This window comes from Oncorhynchus mykiss, chromosome 15 (genome assembly GCF_013265735.2).
Source record: "Oncorhynchus mykiss isolate Arlee chromosome 15, USDA_OmykA_1.1, whole genome shotgun sequence".
Taxonomy (NCBI): Eukaryota; Metazoa; Chordata; class Actinopteri; order Salmoniformes; family Salmonidae; genus Oncorhynchus; species Oncorhynchus mykiss.
In genome coordinates, this window is record NC_048579.1 from 29,584,208 (window position 1) to 29,603,635 (window position 19,428).

The window sequence follows — 19,428 nt, forward strand, 5'->3', positions numbered from 1 at the left end:
CACACATTCAGTGCATTCGGAAAGTATTCAGACCCCTTGACTTTTTCCACTTTGTTACATTACAGCGTTATTCTAAAATATATATTTTTTAATCCCTCCTCAATCTACACACAATAGTCCATAAAGACAAAGCAAAAACAGGTTGAGAAATGTTTGCATATTTGTGAAAAATAAAAAACTGAAATATCACATTTACATAAGTAATCAGACCCTTTACTCAGTACTTCATTGAAGCACCTTCTGCAGCAATTACAGCCTCAAGTTTTCTTGGGTATGAGGCTACAAGCTTGGCACACCTGTATTTGGGGAGTTTCTCCCATTCTTCTCTGTAGATCCACTCAAGCTCTGTCAGGTTGGATGGGGAGCACCATTGCAGAGTTATTTTCAGGTCTCTCCAGAGATTCAAGACCGGGCTCTGGCTGGGCCACTCAAGGACATTCAGAGACTTGTCCCGAAGCCACTCCTGCATTGTCTTGGCTGTGTGCTTAAGGTCGTTGTCCTGCTGGAAGTTGAGCCTTCGCCCCAGTCTGAGGTTCTGAGCGCTCTGGAACAGGTTTTCATCAAGAATATCTCTGTACTTTGCTCCGTTCATCTTTTTTTTTATCTTTACTAGTCTCCCAGTCCCTGCCGTTGAAAAACATCCCCACAGCATGATACTGCCACCGAAGGGATGGTGCCAGGTTTCCTCCAGACGTGATTCAGGCCAAAGAGTTCAATCTTGGTTTCATCAGATCAGAGAATCATGCTTCTCATGGTCAATATTTTAGGTGCCTTTTGGCAAACTCCAAGCGGGCTGTCATGTACCTTTTCCTGAGGAGTGGCTTCCGTCTGGACACTCTACCATAAAGGCGTGATTGGTGGAGTGCTGCAGAGATGGTTGTCCTTCTGGAAGGTTCTCCCATCTCCACAAAGGAACTCTGGAGCTCTGTCAGAGTGACCATCGGGTTCTTGGTCACCTCCTTGACCTAGGCACTTCTCCCCTGATTGCTCAGTTTGGTGGGGTGGCCAGCTCTAGGAAAACTCTTGGTGATTCTAAACGTCTTCCATTTTATAATGGAGGCCACTGTGTTCTTGGGGACCTTCAATGCTGCAGAAATGTTTTGGTGCCCTTCCCCAGATCTGTGCCTCGACACGATCCTGTCTATGAGCTCTACGGACAATTCCTTCGACCTCATGGCTTAATTTTTGCTATGACATGCACTGTCAACTGTGGGACTTTATATAGACAGGTGTGCACCTTTCCAAATCATGTCCAATCAATAGAATTTACCACAGGTAGACTCCAATCAAGTTATAGAAACAGCTCAAGGATGATCAATGGAAACGTGATGCACCTGAGCTCAATTGAGGCTCATACTAAAGGGTCTGAATACTTATGTAAAGAAGGTATTTCTCATTTTAAATATGTATAAAAAAATGAAATACAAATGTTTTCACTGTCATTATGGGGAATTGTGTGTAGTTTGGATTTAATATAGTTTTATTCATCATTTTAGAATAAGGCTGTAACAAAATGTGGAAAAAGTCAAAGGGTGTGAATACTTTCCGAATGCTCTGTACATTTGTACTAGCAGACACACAAAACCATATTTCTATTAACTGTCGTTGTGATTCTAATACAGCACAGATTACCACACCATTTTCTGCTTGGGTTGAAAATCCAAGTCGAATCAGAATCATTCATAATGTAAAACAGCCATGAAATGAGAGATGAAACACACTTGTCCCAGTCTGTGTGGTCGACTGTGCATGTGGTCTGCTTCTTGAGATGCATTGGCCTCAGTCATTGTGCCAAAGAAGTGGACCCCTGAGAATGAAATCACTGCCATTAACACGTTATTGTGCACTTGAACCTAACTGTATGGAGCTCCCAGCATTCCCTGCACTCAAACCAACCTCAACCGCAGGAGTGTGATAGACGTGACTGAATTTGAGAGGGTGTTCAGCACTGCTCAGAGAGCCCTCGACTGGGAACTATCGATTTCTCAAGAGCAAAGATTACTGCACACCGTTGATTCTGTTATGAAACAGAGAGAGAGTCTACAGAGAAACTAAACATAATTACTTTTCGGAAACAATAGACACCAAATCGAACAAAGAAAACAAAGGACGTAACTCAACTTGTTGTCAGTGGGCTTCTAGTATATTTAAGACAGTTACACAGTCTTTCAAAACACTTTGCTCCAGATTGCGACTCCAACAAAGCTACCCTGGTTATTTATTTCATGAGCCCCTGTATTGCCAATGAAAATGTGCATGTTTTCACATCCTTACATGCATTTAGCTTTTAAAATGGGGAGAAACACCAATATTGGCTCGACATTGTGTTTTTCAAAGGTTTCTTTGTTTTTGATCATTAGAAAGAGTTTGCAAAAGAGAAAATATTGTATTTCACAGTAATTCATGGAGAAGCCGAGCCAGCTGTAGCCCAGTCTTGATTAGACGAGGCCCAGAAGTGTAGCTGACTCAAAGCCTCTGCTGCCTGGTCAATAACAATGTATCCTTGATTCAGCCCTGCCCTCGTAAGCAGAGTGAATGTGAGATTACAGTCTGGCAACGCAAGACATGATAATTTTATTATATAACCGACTGAAATAATTCCAATACACATCATCCCATGGCAGGTCATCCCTGTGGTGTTCTGTAGTATGATAGGCCTATAAGATCAAACTGCCAAGAAGTGTAAAAAGCTACTGCAATACAGTGGAAAAAAAACACTATTGGGCTCTTGATCAAACGTGGAGACAGGGGAGCATAATACTTTACCAACATACAAAAAATGCTGTAGGAAGTGAAACTTGACAACCCTCAAATATGTACACATATTTCCATATTCAGTTTGATAGATTTGTATAATCATTTCTGAATGGCTCGAGGCGTCCACCAGGATCACCACAACATAGGCTTGCTGATGCATCACAAACCAGACGGTCTGATCTGCCAATACATTTGATGACAGTTCCCCACGGGAGACTGTCAACATCACAACACTGTATCCCCTAGCTGCAGCCTGTCACACAGAGAGAGGGGGAGAGATGGAGGGGAGAGGGGGAGGAGAAGGAGGAGAGGCAGTAAGACTGGGATGTGTTCATCACGCCGAAACGGGGCGGGACCTACCTGAATTTGTCCAATAGAAAACTGTTGGTTTGCTCTGTTTTCTTCCGTTTGGTTCGTAAAAAACGGTAAACGATTTCCGGAATGAATACGCCCCTGTAGTAGTTACAGCCTGTCAGAGGGTGAGGGATGGAGGTCGGGAGGAAATGTGAAAAGGAGGAGGAAGGAGAAAAGTGAAAAGGAGGAGAGGGAGGAAGCCTGTCGCATCTGACAGAAGGAACTGTCTCTCAGGGGTGTGTGAAGAAGAACAGCATTCTGAGGCACTCTGAGACCTGACCCCGAGACCCCTACAGTATCTGACATCCACACAGTCTGACTAAGCGTAAGAGACAGTCACAACTTATTCCCTCTTTACATCCAGCAGCATCAGCACAACTATCTTTCCCCAAACTCAGAAAAAGTCAGGCAGGTATGTCACAGATTAGGATAGCACAGCTATCAGCAAAAATGTGTGTATTAAAGGGGGATCGTATACCAGTATACCAGAGTCCTGGGGGCACCACATTTTCGTTAATTTACAACTCGTGTTTTAAGTGGTAAATTGGTTGACACAGGAGTAAAATGTCACCAAATATTGTACATTTTCTCAAATATCTGAACAGCAAATCACTCTTTTAACAAAATGGGGGGGGGCTTCCTGCATTCCCGACCCCACATCAATTCCCCCAGTTCCCAAGCTCACCTGAGCCTGTCCTCCTCCTTCTTCCTCAGCTTCATGTCCCTCTGCACCACCTTCAGCACGTGCTCTGCCTCATTGTCTGTCAAGCCCGACAGGTCCAGCTTGCGCCCCATCTCTCCTGGCCTTGCCAACGCCACGGGGTACTGCTGCAGGGGGGCACTCGGGAGGCCGGGGCAGGGACAACCCTGCACAGGGGGGGAGGTAGAGGGTGTTTAGAGAGAAGTGGTGGAGACGGTCCATAACTGTGTCTATCAAGATATTCCAGCGGTTTTGCTTTGTGTTATGTTGTACTGTAGTGTATTGATGACTAGGGATGCATGATTATATCGGTAAGCATATCGGAATCGGATGATATTAGCTAAAAATGCCAACGTCGGCATCGGCCCGATGTCCAGTTTAACGCCAATGTGCAAAACCGATGTCAAAGCTGACCTGCATACCTGTATAACGTAGGTAGATGACGTAATGACGCCACTAAAAATACAGCGCTACACATGCAACACAGCATTCCTAACCTAGCCCACAATGTCTGCTGTGTGGATCTAAGAAAATTTCAGCGAGACAGCTCAAAGGCGAAATCCATTAAAGCCAAGATAATGGAATTCATTGCCCTTGACAATCAGCCGTTCTCTGTCATGGATGATGTTATGTTGGCTTTAGCCAACTGGTCGAACACCTCGAGCCCCGGTACACACTACCAAGTAGGCACTATTTTTCAGATGCCCTACAGGAGTTAATCAGTATTGTTGAAACGCACATCTATGAGCTACTTGTCACTGCTATTAGCTTCCCGACTGACATTTGGACCAGCGATGTCAGACTCATGAGCATGCAGAGTCTGACAGCACAGTGGGTTGACAATGATTTCGTACTGAGGAAAGCATTACTGCATGCTCAAGAATGTGCTGGTTCTCATACTGCTGCTGCCATTTGAGAACATGTTTGAAACTTGTAAACATGAACACACTCCTAGCTCCATTCGAACAACTGACTCGAGAAATATGGTCATCAACTGCGTCTGCAGCAGACGTGATACCCTCTGTCAAGGCATTGAAACTCCTGCTCAACAAAACTGCTGACACAGACCGTATGGTTAAAGCTTACAAAATACACTACTCGAGGCTGTGAACAAGTGATTCGGTGGCATTCTCTCTGAGCCTCTTTATGGTGTCGCCACCCTGCTCGATGCTAGGTACATGGGCCGCTACGTCGATGCAGACAAGAAACAGGGTTTATGTTAAATGTTAGACACAGCTGGACAAGATGGTAACGGACACAGTGACAGTGCGCACCGAGTAAGAGGACCCACGACAGAAGAGGCCACGGACAGACAGAGCTGAAACTTCACTGCTTGACATGCATGATGAAATCCTGGTTGAGAATGAAACGACTGAACAAATGAACAACAAAACAACACAGCAAGTAAGTGAAAGAAATAGGTTTTGATTATGTTTTACTGGTAATGTTGACATACGTAAATGCCAACAATATAACTTTTTGGTCAGTGTGTGTTTCAACTATTTAACTGTACTAGAATGGCCACTACAAATTTTAAATACATTTTGGCAAGGAAAATATTGGATATCGATTTCGGCCAAAAATGGTCATATCGGTGCATCCCTATTGATGACCTCACAAAATGCATTTCTATGTAAATGGACAATAAAGTTATCATATGGTACAAGCGTATGAGTGTGGATGCAGCACATCCCTATTGAGTGAGATGAGAGTGGATGGAGAAAATGGAGATTCATTAGATCCGACAATTACGTGCTACATTATTGACCTAGACTACATGAAGACCCTCTCACCCTTCATCACTTCATTTACTCAGTCTTGCTCAAGCCTCATCAGAACCTTTTTGACAAGGTTTTTTTATTTGTATTTATTTATTTAACTAGGCAAGTCAGTTAAGAACAAATTCTTATTTATAATGAACGCCTAGGAACTGCCTTGTTCAGGGGCAGAACGATTTTTACCTTGTCAGCTCGGGGATTCGATCAAGCAACCTTTCAGTTACTGGTCCGATGCTCTAACCACTAGGCTACCTGCCGCCCCTAGGCTACCTGCCGCCCCTAGGCTACCTGCCGCCCCTAGGCTACCTGCCGCCCCTAGGCTACCTGCCGCCCCTAGGCTACCTGCCGCCCCTAGGCTACCTGCCGCCCCTAGGCTACCTGCCGCCCCTAGGCTACCTGCCGCCCCTATCTAATTGGAAATCAATTTCCAATATCATATTGTATGTTACAAACACATCTCTGGAAGGTGTGTACAAATCAAATCAAAGTTTATTTGTCACGTGCACCGAATACAACAGGTGTAGTAGACCTTACAGTGAAAAGCTTTCTTACAGGCTCTAACCAATAGTGCAAAAAAGGTATTAGGTGTAAGTAAAGAAATAAAACAACATTAAAAAGACAGGCTATATACAGTAGTGAGGCTATAAAAGTAGCGAGGCTACATACAGCCACTGGTTAGTCAGGCTGATTGAGGTAGTATGTACATATAGATATGGTTAAAGTGACTATGCATATATGATGAACAGAGAGTAGCTACTTCAAGGTATTGGAGTGGCCATCACAAAGCCCTGACCTCAATCCTATAGAACATTTGTGGGCAGAACTGAAAAAGCATGTGCGAACAAGGCCTACAAACCTGACTCAGTTACACCAGCTCTGTCAGGAGGAATGGGACAAAATTCACCCAACTTATTGTGGGAAGCTTGTGGAAGGCTATGAGAAACATTTGACCCAAGTTAAACAATTTAAAGGCAATGCTACCAAATACTAATTGAGTGTATGTAAACTTCTGACCCACTGGGAATGTGATGAAAGAAATAAAAGCTGAAATAAATCACTCTACTCTTATTCTGACATTTCACATTCTTAAAATAAACCGGTGATCCTAACTGATCTAAGACAGGGAATTTTTACTAGGATTAAATGTCAGGAATTGTGAGTTTAAATGTATTTGGCTAAGGTATGTAAACTTCCGACTTTAACTAAGTACATTTTAGAAATTCCATTTACTTGTGCGATACTTAAATATATTTAAAACCAAATACTGAAGTCGTATTTTACTCGGTGACTTTCAATTCTGAGTGACTTTCTATTAAGATATATTTACTTTTACTCAAATATGACAATTTAGTACTTTTTCCACCAATGCTGCTTGACCTGGGCGGGAGCACACTGGTAGTGCGTTCCAGCACCTTAAATGATCTACTACTTGAGTTCCTGATTCAGACTCCTAATTATCCTTACACCTATGAAGACTAGTCACTTCCATAACACTCAAAAGTTGGTTTCTCCTTCAACCGATTGTAGGATAGAACCCCTACACTACTGGGGTGCTAATTATTTCACTAAATCAAGAGAATGCCAAGTGTTTACTATATAAAATGCTTTTATTTGTAAAAAAATATGTAATTTTTTGTTGTTGAACAAAATAGGTCAAAAGTCCAATTATAAAATACAACATCTCTAATTAAATACAAATAAGTGTACAAGATAACATAATAAAACAAATACAAATCTAAAAGTAATTAAAAAGTTCAATTAAATAACCCAAAATACAATTGCACTGCATTCACAGTGGGAAAGTGTCCTGGCATTTTCTATTGTATATCCCACTCTGAAGGTTGCAATACCATGCTGTTCTTTCCTTGTATTTCTGCCTGATTGGAACCTGCTTTCTGAACACATGCACAGAGTCCTGTTCACATGCACACGAGTGGCTTCAAGACACCCCGTGGTACAATGCCTGTGTCACTCCTGATAAAAAAATAATCCTGGTGATGACAGAGAAAGCAAGGGGAGAATACAGTACAAGGCCATCAATCGTCCTACCCCTTGACTCTGGACTTCCTCTAGCTGATTGCTCGGTCTCTGACGTACAGTAGGAGAAAAGAACAGCGCTATTTGGTCTATTGTACTGTATCTGCCTTGGGGAGGGCCATATAGGTAGGTAGGTAGGTAGGTAGGTAGGTCATATTCTGCATCCCAAATGGCACCCTATTCCCTATATAGTCCACTCCTTTTGACCAGAGCCCAAAATACAATTACTGTATAGACTAGAGGAGGGAAAATGCATCATTACTCACAGCCCACAGGGGGAGGCAATTATTCAGTCCTGCTTTTTGTAGCCATGTCAAGGACAGTGGGTGGAGGGCATCAATTACGCCAGTGTGTGTGTTTGAGTGTGTGTGTGTGTGTGTGTCAGAGCGCATCTGCTTGCCGCGGTGACTCAGAGATTTAGGCTCCGTGGAAGCCACCGTTCACACTGCCCACAAGACCGTTTCCATTGATGATGCATTCCTGAATCCAGCAGCACAGTGGGATGTGTGAGTTACACACAGTTTGCGTCCCAAAAAGGTCAAAAGTAGTGCACTATGTAGGGAATAGGGTGCCATTTCAAATCAAATCAAAGTTTATTTGTCACGTGTGCAGAATACAACAGGTAATACAACCTTACAGTGAAATGCTTACTAACAGGATCTAACCAATAGTGCGGGAAAAAATGTATGTGTGTGTGTAGGTAAGTAAAGAAATAAAACAGTAAAAAGACATTTGAAAATAAGAGTAGCAAGGCTATATACAGACACCGGTTAGTCAGGCTTATTGAGGTAGTGTGTACATGTAGGTATAGTTAAGGTGACTATGCATATATGATAAACAGAGAGTAGCAGGGGTCTTATGGCTTGGGGGTAAAAACTGTTGAGAAGCCTTTCTGTCCTAGACTTGGCACTCCGGTACCGCTTGCCATGCGGTATTAGATGGAACAGTCTATGCTTGGGGTCTTTGACAATTTTTAGGACCTTCCTCTGACACCGCCTGGTGTAGAGGTCCTGGATGGTAGGCAGCTTTGCCCCAGTGATGTACTGGGCCGTACGCACGCGGGACCCATCTACAGATACCAAACTGTGATGATCTGCTACGGTGCTTGGGGATTGTGTCCACAACGTTTCAATGTCTTATAAAATGGGTATGGTCTATCACAATCCTACAAGACATGTGAACTCCCAGACAATAGCTAAATTTACATCAAAGAGCTAAGAGAAAAGATTGCTTTTTTTCAGTGAGTCATTACATGCACTAGTGAATAAAAACAACAACATAGCAACTCACAACAGGTGTCATGTGACTTATGTCTACTAAAGACAGGGAATCAGACAGTCCCATACAGAAAGCCTACGCTCAGAGTGAAGTTTTCCCCAGGTACGAACCCCAGATCCACGTCTACGGGAAATTTCTACCTACTCCCCTAAGGACTGTTAGGTTCTTATTTTTCTGAGTAAATAACACAGACACTAGAGAAGCCACGTTTATTCATTCCCCAAAGGTTCTGTACAGCTGACAACAGACAACTCAACATTTGTCCCACTCAGATATATTTATCCCACTTAAGACACTCCTCCTTCTTACAGTGTATGGCTCCACAGGGAAGAAGGTAACCATATACTAACCCTGATTACTCCCTTAAGAGGAACTGACCTCACCCCTCACCTCCTCCCTAAACCCCTCCACCTAATCCACCAATATCCATCTGTCTTAACCTATATCAACACATCGCTCTCCTCTCCTCCATCAACACATTCCAAAGCCTTCTTCAGAGAACCATTAACTTTCTCCTTTGATTCTTCTCTATCATTTATTTAATATCTCAATGTTCAAAATGTCGAACCCAACAGTACCAACATTATAGGAGCATATCAAATTGAGTGTCAAATGAAAGCTATTTCTATATTTTGGGGAAATGGAGGCATAGGAAATGGTTGAAAAATGTATCTATCTTAAAAATGAGTTAAGTAATGCTTTGATTTCTGGTCAAACATATGGAAAAGGGGTCTTAGAAAATGTCTACCAGAAAAAAGTCTTTTAAAAAAAGGTATTAGAAATAAATCAAAATACAATCATGTTGAAGTGAAGACCCCTGCCAATTAATATCAACAGATATTTTGGATAAATGATTTGCCTTCTGTAACAAACATTGCCTTGTGCCTTGTAATTCCGTTACCATAAAAATGTATATCTTTAAGATATTTTCACATTTCTCTGCCGCATGAGCAGGGAGGATAATGAAAGTTACACAAGTAACAATTAAGAAGGTAGACCAGCTTGGAACCTATACCATATACCAGAGTATTTGGAAACATTATGAGATGAAGAACGCAATGTGCTTTATCTCACCTGTCACATTATTATGAAGCTTATGGTAGTCCCCAGTCACGCGTCACATGGTGTTGGTTTACAAGCATACAATGACGAGAGACCAGAGCCTTGTGAGTCACTTACTGTTGTGCAGCATGCGCCAGGTGATTACAGTATGGAATTCACAGCTAAATGTTTGCCAGGTCTTATCTTATCTTATTCAATTAACGGTCTAAAATGTGCTAAATGCTCTAAGTTGTGTATTTGGTTTGCTAATTTAGTAGCTAGTTAGCTATCTAGCTGAGTTGTTAGCGTCTTCCTTAAATCAAGCTTTCGCTTGGTAACAGCAGAGGATCCCCTCCTGGATCAAGAGCCTTGCTGGCTAATATTTGTTTCATGTGTGCAGTAAACTGTGAGTAGTATTTTTTAGTTACTTGTATACTTGTGTAGTCAGAAACTGTACCAAATTTTCACAATGCGCTTCTTTGCATTCTCTATGGGATTTTACATGTACTTAGCATTAGCATTGCTAACCTTCGGATTACAGAGTATAAGTGGGGTTTGAAGACAGTGCTCCTTGTGTTCAGTGTCGGTATTACCGAATATCCCGGTATGGCACAAGGTCGGTATGAAGGTATGACAATCTGGATACCGCCCAAGCCTAGTTAAACTGATATATATATATCATATTTTAAATTATTATTAAATTATTAAAACTCAGAATTCTGTTACCCATTCAGTAACATAATTACCGAAAAAAATCTATAACGGAATACTGCAATTCAATTGGCTACAATGGGAAATCAGAGTACAGAAATCAAGTTCAGCTCATCTCTCTCTCACCCATGAGCCCCCTCTTTCCATTTACTATAACCAGCATCTGCACCTACTGGGCACTGACCGACAAAGAACATCCATGGAAGTTAAAAAGTAGTTTAAATTTGGTCAGTCCGCCCCGGCCTTGATTTCAACACCCACAGATGTTTTTTGATCTGGTCCGGACCGGTCTTGATTTCAATGTCTACAGATGTAGATTTTTGGACTGGCCGTGATTTGGCCCAAACGTAGACGTCCATGATTGGTGACAGACCAAATTGGAACCAATCATAGACAACAATGTTTCACAAGTTTGGACAGCACATTCCAGTGAAGCACAGTAGAGTACGGTACAGTAAAAGTAGTGAATAATGTATAATGTACTGTATTGTACTCTACAGTACTCTACTCTACTGTATTGTACTCTGCTGTACTGTGATGTCTAAACTTGTGAAACAAAGATGTTTTTTTCTGCAGACATCTTTGAATCTTAATTTGAAGCCTACCGTGCCTTCAGAAAGCATTTATACCACTTGATTAAAAAAAAAATCTAAATTGATTAAATTGTTTTGTTTATCTCCCCCATCTACACACAACAAAAAAATAAAGTGAAAACAAGATTAGATATTTTTGCAAATGTATTGCAAATTAAATACAGAAATCTCTAATGTATATAAGTATTCACACCTCTGAGTCAATACTTTGCAGAAACACCTTTAGCAGTGATAACAGCTGAGTCTTTCTGGGTGAGTGTTAAAGTAATTTAATTATGCCAATGCTTTCATTAATTGAAAACCCTTAATCTATTTTATGAGAATTTGTAAGATAGACGCAGACTAGTCTTTCAATAATAGGTAACAGAATTTATTCTCGGAGCGTGCTGCTACTTAACCACGAGCAACAGTTTACATACAGATCATGACGTCATTTCATTGCTTTTACAGAATCCCCTCCTCTCGACCGGGACAAAGTGAGGTGAAAAGTTCATTCTAACTTAATAACACACTCCCAGGTAACTTTTGACCCCTCAACATTATCGATCACCACTGTGCTGACAGTTCTAATTAACAGAAAACCTAGGAATGCACTCACTGTCTTATCTAAAAACCCCAGAGCTAAGTTTCTGTAGGTTCAACGCTAGGTTAACGACCTTATGTGTTTACACAGTCCCCAACCCATTCGTTTCTTCCTAGTTGGATTGGTGTTCATTAACTTTAATTACTCCATGTCCGTGTCACACAATCCCTTCTTATGAACGCATATTGTTAATCAGATACAATAACAGAGTATAAGTTTTACTTAGTTACAGTTCCATTTAAAATGATTTGTTCAGTCATTTAATCATAATTTTACCAACAGTAAGTCTCTAAGATCATTCCACACCTGGGTAGTGCAACATTTGACCTTTATTCTTTTCAAAATTATTCAAGCTCTGTCAAATTGGTTGTAGATCATTGCTAGACAACCACTCAGGGTCTTGCCATAGATTTTCAAGTCGATTTAAGTCAACTGTTACTTGACCACTCATTCACTGACTTCTTGGTAAGCAATAGTGTAGATTTGGCCTTAACGATTACAAACATACCCATAACATGATGCAGCCTTCACTATGCTTGAAAATATGTCAGAATACAACAGGTAAACCTTTACAGTGAAATGCTTACTTACACGCCCTTAACCAATAATGAAGTTAAGAAAAAACTTTTAAAAAGTAAGAGATAAAAGTAACAAATAATTCAAGAGCAGCAGTAAAATAACAATAGTGAGTCTATATAGGGGGTACCGGAACCGAGTCAATGTGCGGGGGCACCAATGTCAAGGTAATATGTACATGTAGGTAGAGTTATTAAAGTGACTATACATAGATAATAGCAGAGAGTAGCAGCAGCGTAGAAAGGGGTGGGGGTGCAAAAGGTATGGATAGCCATTTGATTAGATGTTCAGGAGTCATATGGCTTGGGGGTAGAAGCTGTTTAGAAGCCTCTTGGACCTAGACCTGCTCCAGTACCACTTGCCATGCGGTAGCAGAGAGAACAGTCTATGACTAGGGTGGCTGGAGTCTTTGACAATTGTTAGGGCCATCCTCTGCCACCACCTGGTGTAGAGGACCTGGATGGCAGGAAGCTTGGCCTCGGTGATGTACTTGGCCATAGGCACTACCCTCTGTAGTGCCTTGCGGTCGGAGGACGAGCAGTTGCCATACCAGGCAGTGATGCAACCCGTCAGGATGCTCTCGATGGTGCAGCTGTAAAACCTTTCGAGAATCTGAGGGCCCATGCCAAATCTTTTCAGTCTCTGAGGGGAAATAGGTTTTGTCGGTGCCCTCTTCCCGACTGTCATGGTGTGCTTGAACCATGTTAGATTGTTGGTGATGTAGACGCCAAGGAACTTGAAGCACTCAACCTGTTCCACTACAGCTCCCCTTTGTAGTCTGTAATGGTTTGCAAGCCCTGCCACATCCGACAAGCGTCAGAGTCTGTGTAGTACGATCTGATCTTAGTCCTGTATTGACGCTTTGCCTGTTTGATGGTTCGTCGGAGGGCATAGCGGGATTTCTTATAAGCTTCCGGGTTAGAGTCCCGCTCCTTGAAAGCGGCAGCTCTACCCTTTAGCTAATGTTTGTATTGGATTTGCCCCAAAGGTAACACTTTGTATTCAGGACAAAAAGCTTAATTGATTTGCCACAATTTCTGCAGTATTCATTTAGTGCCTTGTTGAACACAGGATGCATGTTTTGGAATATTTTTATTCAGTACAGACTTCCTAATTTTCACTCTGTCAATCAGGTTAGTATTGTGGAGCAACTACAATCCTCAGTTTTTTCCTATCACAGACATTCAACTCTGTAACTGTTTTAAAGTCACCATTGGCCTCATGGTGAAATCCCTGAGAGGTTTCCTTCCTTCAAATGTGTTAAGAAGGATGCCTGTATCTTAGTAGTGACTGTAAGGGGTGCATAACCGGTGGCAGGGAAGTCAGACGCAGCAGAGCAGAACTAAGTAATAGCCGAAGCAGTTTAATTGCAAAACCAACGGCATAAAGAGTAACCAGACATGGTACAAAATCCATCGCGCACCAGTCAACATGGGCACAAGCACTTACAATAAACAATCCCACACAAAGACATGGGGGAAACAGAGGGTTAAATACACAACAAGTAATTGAGGGATTTGAAACCAGGTGTGAGGAAAAACAAGACAAAACAGATGGAAAATGAAAAATGGATCGATGATGGCTAGAAGACCGGCGACGCCAACTGCCGAGTGCCGCCTGAACAAGGAGAGGAGCCGACTTCGGTGGAAGTCGTGCCAGTACCCCCCGCCCTTGACGCACGGCTCCAGCTGCGCGCCGACCTCGGGGACGACCCGGAAGGCGAGGCGCAGGGCAATCCGGACGGAGACGGTGGAACTCCCGCAGCATTGAGGGTCCAACACGTCCTCCACCGGAACCCAGCACCTCTCCTCCGGACCGTACCCCTCCCACTCCACGAGGTACTGAAGGCCCCTCGCCCAACGCCTCGAATCCAGTATGGAGCGAACTGAGTATGCCGGGGCCCCCTCGATGTCCAGAGGGGGCGGAGGAACCTCCCGCACCTCAGAATCCTGGAGCAGGCCAACCACCACCGGCTTGAGGATAGACACATGGAACGAGGGGTTAATATGGTAATCAGGGGGAAGCTGTAACCTATAACAAACCTTGTTCACTCTCCTCAGGACTTTAAATGGCCCCACAAACCGCAGACCCAGCTTCCGGGCAGGGCAGGCAGAGGGGCAGGTTCCGGGTAGAGAACACCGGGGCCTCACTGCGGTGACGGTCTGCGCTGGCTTTCTGGCGCAGCACGGCCCGCTGGATGTGAACATGGGCGGCGTCCCATGTCTCCTCCGCACGCCTGAACCAGTCGTCCACCGCAGGAGCCTCGGTTTGACTCTGATGCCAAGGCGCCAGAACCGGCTGGTACCCCAGTACGCACTGGAAGGGGGAGAGGTTAGTGGAGGAGTGGAGGAGTGGCGGAGCGAGTTCTGAGCCATCTCAGCCCAGGGCACGAACGCTGCCCATTCCCCACACTGATCCTGTCAATACGACAGCAGAAGCCTGCCCACATCCTGGTTCACTCTCTCCACCTGCCCATTACTCTCAGGATGAAACCAAGAGGTAAGGCCGATCGAGACCCCCAGACAATCCATGAACGCCTTCCAGACCTTCGAAGTGAACTGGGGACCTCGATCAAACACTATATCATCAGGCACCCTGTAGTTCTGGAAGAAGTGCGTAAACAAGGCCTCCGCAGTCTGTAGGGCCATAGGGAGACCGGGCAGAGGGAGGGGACGGCAGGACTTAGAGAACCGACCAGGATGGTGTTACTCTGTGGGGGGGGGGGGGGGGGGGACCAATCCCAGGATGACCAGAGGAGGGTGACATGTGGGCCCAATAGATCAACCGGTCACGGACAGGAGACGGAACGTACAGACGTCCATCGGGACACTGGAGGGTAGTGGGCTCTGCACGTAACGCCTGCTCAATGTCCATGTCCAGCTCCCACACTACCCGGCGCCACCAGGCAGGAGGCCAGGAGTGGGATCCATGGGCCGCTCCTCTGTGTCATACAGTCGGGACAGTGCATCTGCCTTCACGTTTTGGAAAACTGGTGTGAAGGGGAAAAAAACGGGTGAAATACATACCCCACCTTGCCTGGCGATGGTTCAGCCTCCTAGCTGCCCGGATGTACTCCAGATTGCAGTGGTCAGTCCAGATGAGAAAATGGTGTTTAACCCCCTCAAGCCAATGTCTCCACGCCATCAGAGCGTTAACACTTTTTTGGTTACTGCATTATTCCAAACATAGAAACTATGTATTCACTATTATTCTATAATGTAGAAAATAGTGAAAACAAAGAAAAACCCTGGAATGATTCCTTTACTGTGGAATTGCCCTAGTTTAATAATAATAATAATAATAATAATTATTATTATTTAATAATAATAATAGTAATACATGGATAGCCTAACCCGAACTAATGAGTCATCACAGACATCATCAATCCCACAATGCAACTCCTCATTCGGGGTTCACGTTTTTTCCCCTTGACATGGTAAAAAAACTCAAGCATAGATTGCTAACTTTTATAATTGGCATACAGAAACCAGAGTCCATGAGAACTTGGTCTAATATAATTGCACCGATTGGCCTACAGGGGGCACTGTTATAAGCATTCTCACATATGACAGAGACTTGAAACTTTGTATTGTAACGGTTTTGACTTGAGGTTATTGTTTATAGGGGTGCCAGGTAGGTTGTGTCTACCAGAGAAAATATTGGTTTCTCCTTTTGGTTTGGGAGGGAATGAGTCCCATCTGGTCCATCAAGTCTACACCAATACAAAGGACATATGTAAAAGTCAGGATGGAAATACACTTTTCATAAACCCTTAAGACATTGGAAATAACTTCAAAAACAACTGTATTCTTTTGCATGGGTTGTATTACCAACATAAATGATCACACACACATAATAATAACAACAATGAGTTCTGGTTCTTCCAGAAAAGTCCTGTGCCTCGGGCCTAAAAGGAGTCCAGCCCGGTAAAGAAGTTTAGGGAACTCAAGTGACCTTACTCAAGCAACGGTTGTCCGTTCATACAAGTGTAGTGTAAACACAGTATCAATCATACAATCAAAATAACAATTATTTTTCCACACAACTATAAAGCGTATCAAATCCTAATATGTCCTCACTTACAACTAACTACATAAATCATCACGGAATACATCACACCAAAACAAATTAAATAGCATATACAAAAAGGTTGTGGTCAGTCAGACAATCCAATCTGCCAGCAGATCTCCAGCGGAGAAAAGCCACTAGGAACATCGGTCTCCAACGGAAGCAAAGAGTGCATCCGATCCTGGGTAAACTTGCCATTAGGCTACAAAAGCACACTTTTAAATGCAACAAAACAAACGGAAGAGAGAAGCTTCAGAACTGAGGGTTGAACACATCCTCATTCACGTCTCCATCACAACCCCACTTTTGCGCAGCTGATGCTGGCTATTTAATTGGGAATTAAAGGGGAAGCGCCCTATTGGAAGGGGAAGCGCCCTATTGGAAGGAGAAGCACTGAGACGGTTCAGACAAATTCAGGGCCGTCACAGTATGTACATGTCTTTACTCATGCTGAACAAATGTGCCTTCTTTTTTTAAAACCTTTCCCAATAACAACACATTCCGTATGTAGGCCCTTGGTATATCTCTTAATTTAGTTTGAGAAAGGATAAGGGATTGGTTTAGAGATGACTGAGAAATGTCAGGTAAGTTTTGATAGTGTGTCCAAAGTGTCCATTTAAACCCTTTGAAAAACCACTTCACAATGGCTTATGAACTTGAAACGGTTTAGGGTATCAAAGACATTATCACGGTGAACCATGTTAACTTTGGCATTGATATCTTAAAAAAGAAGGCAAATATTAACGATTCACTTTTTGGACTAAGTAACGCTAATGCTTAAAATAATCATAACAAATCTGACTAAAAGTTAGATTCACTCTAAACTTGGTTTTTGGACTCATCACAATAATAATCATAGATGTATTTTATATAGCGCTTGTCATTACAAAGAGAATCTCAAAGACGCTGTAAAAGAAAAATGAATGTAGATATTTGGCAGGTCTTGGATGATGGTATTCCACAACTTCAGATGATAAGGTGTTGTTCAGCCAGTCAGACAAATCAACAATCTGATTTTACATGTCCATTTAAACCCCTGTAAATCAACTCCACAGTGGCCTATCAACTTGAAACTTGTCATCGACATCATGGACTAAGATTAACCACATTGAATTTGGTATTGATATATAAAAAAAGGAAACCATTCACAACTCATTATTTGCATATGTAACGCTGATGCTCAAAATCATCTGCAATCCTCATCTCCTCCTTTAGACTCATGATTGCACAAAGGAAGACAGTTCCTACATGATAGGCTTGCTTTGTTATCCAACTGATCTGGTGTCCTTTCGGTCATCCTGTGAACCCCGTTCATTGCTGCTCGCAGCTATATTTATCTAGTGTTTCAATTGATGCTTTCTCTTTAAGTAAACAAACAATGTTAGTTGTTGTTCAGCTTTGACTTCCCTGGCCTTTGTGTGTGTGACTAAATGAGAGACAATAATAACACCATGTGTATTGAGAGCATATGTATTGAATAGATACAGTATGTAACAGCAACATACAGGCCAGGATTGTGGATACCGGATGGAACTGGGTCAGACTGAAGAACATCTCAGCTGAGGATGTCCAAGGTTAGGAGGGTATGCTATTCTTCAGAGACAGAAACCCACACACTCAAATGGAAATTCACACATACATCGACACGGGTACATCCATCCACCCACCCACACACGATATTGTGCACAGACCTACTAACACATTGTGACATGAAACCACACACTGACAACCTTATTGTATGTTGCCTAGGCTGTCTGTTACATACAGTAATGGTGTCAATGCAACCCAGCTAGGGCTCCACAGCAGATTAATGCATAACAAGCAGGCCTGTGAGCTCAAAGGGCAGGGGCAGCCAAGCACTAAATGAACTGCTTGTTTTAGCCTCTCGGAGGAAGGCTTAAGGATCAGTGCTTACCCTCAACCAGAAGGGAGAGGACAGCTCTCACTATCTGCATCCGTAATGACACCCTTACTGTAAATAGTGCACTACTTTAGACAAGGGCCCAAAGGGCTCTGGTCAAAATAAGTGCAATATGGAGGGTATATGCTGCCATTTGTTACGCATCCACTGAGTGAGAAGGAAATTTGAATTCTAAGAGGTATCTTATGAATAAAATGAAAGGACTTAGCCACTTGAAGTTTATCCATTGGCCTATGATGTGTGACCAATAGCAAAGCTCTGTGCTTTCAGGGTTAATGTTGGAGATAGAGGGTGTGAAAACAACTGAATACATAGACCCTATTCCCTATACTTTTCACCAGAGCCAAGCACTATGGGAATTAGGGTGCCATTTCGAACCTATTCTGGGCCCTGTACGTGGGAACGCAGGTTTCAGGTTGGGAAGAACACCTGATAATTTGTCACTGTCTTACATCGTATCACACCATGCACATTCCTCCCAATTACCACCCTCTATAGTAGGCGGCAAGGTGAGAATAAGCTGCATTGTATTCGCAACCTGCAGTATCCAACGGTGACTGTGAATAAACTACTGTGTAACTGTGCTGATGACATCACTTGACAAAAAAAACACCTTTCACCAAATACATATGAATTAAAAAAGGAGACAGGATCCTAGAATGTTAACATCAACATAACACACCATACAGTTGTATAATAGCCTATAATAAACATTGGTAGCCTATCAGATGTACACAATGTGGCATATTGATGTTAATTATTGTGAGTAGCCAATTGTTAACCTAGAGTAGGATGTTGTTGAATTTAAAGACAATATTTTGCCAATCATAGATAAACATAGACAGGTGCAGTAGTATAATAAGGCCTGCTTTTTTTATGTGTCCATAAGATAATAACGCTTAGCATTTTGCAGTCTGTATTGTCATACATTTTCACACATCACCTTGCTGACCAACAGGTGAGAACAATGTCATCGCTAAGTCTAGGCATCACAGTGTCTGCAGCCAAAACTCAGTATGCATGCTTGCTTT

At 42.8% G+C, this 19,428-nt stretch overlaps 1 protein-coding gene across 4 annotated transcripts in view; it reads right to left on the bottom strand.

Annotated features, from left to right (window-relative positions):
- Nucleotides 1-19,428, bottom strand: part of myrip (myosin VIIA and Rab interacting protein) — a 177,645-nt gene that overhangs the window by 157,173 nt on the left and 1,044 nt on the right. For all 4 annotated transcript variants that reach the window (XM_036944257.1, XM_036944256.1, XM_036944254.1 and 1 more), the window contains exon 2: nucleotides 3,797-3,978. In XM_036944257.1, coding sequence (XP_036800152.1) covers nucleotides 3,797-3,906 — 110 coding nt within the window. In that variant the 5' untranslated portion in view covers nucleotides 3,907-3,978. The remainder of the gene's footprint in view (nucleotides 1-3,796; nucleotides 3,979-19,428) is intronic.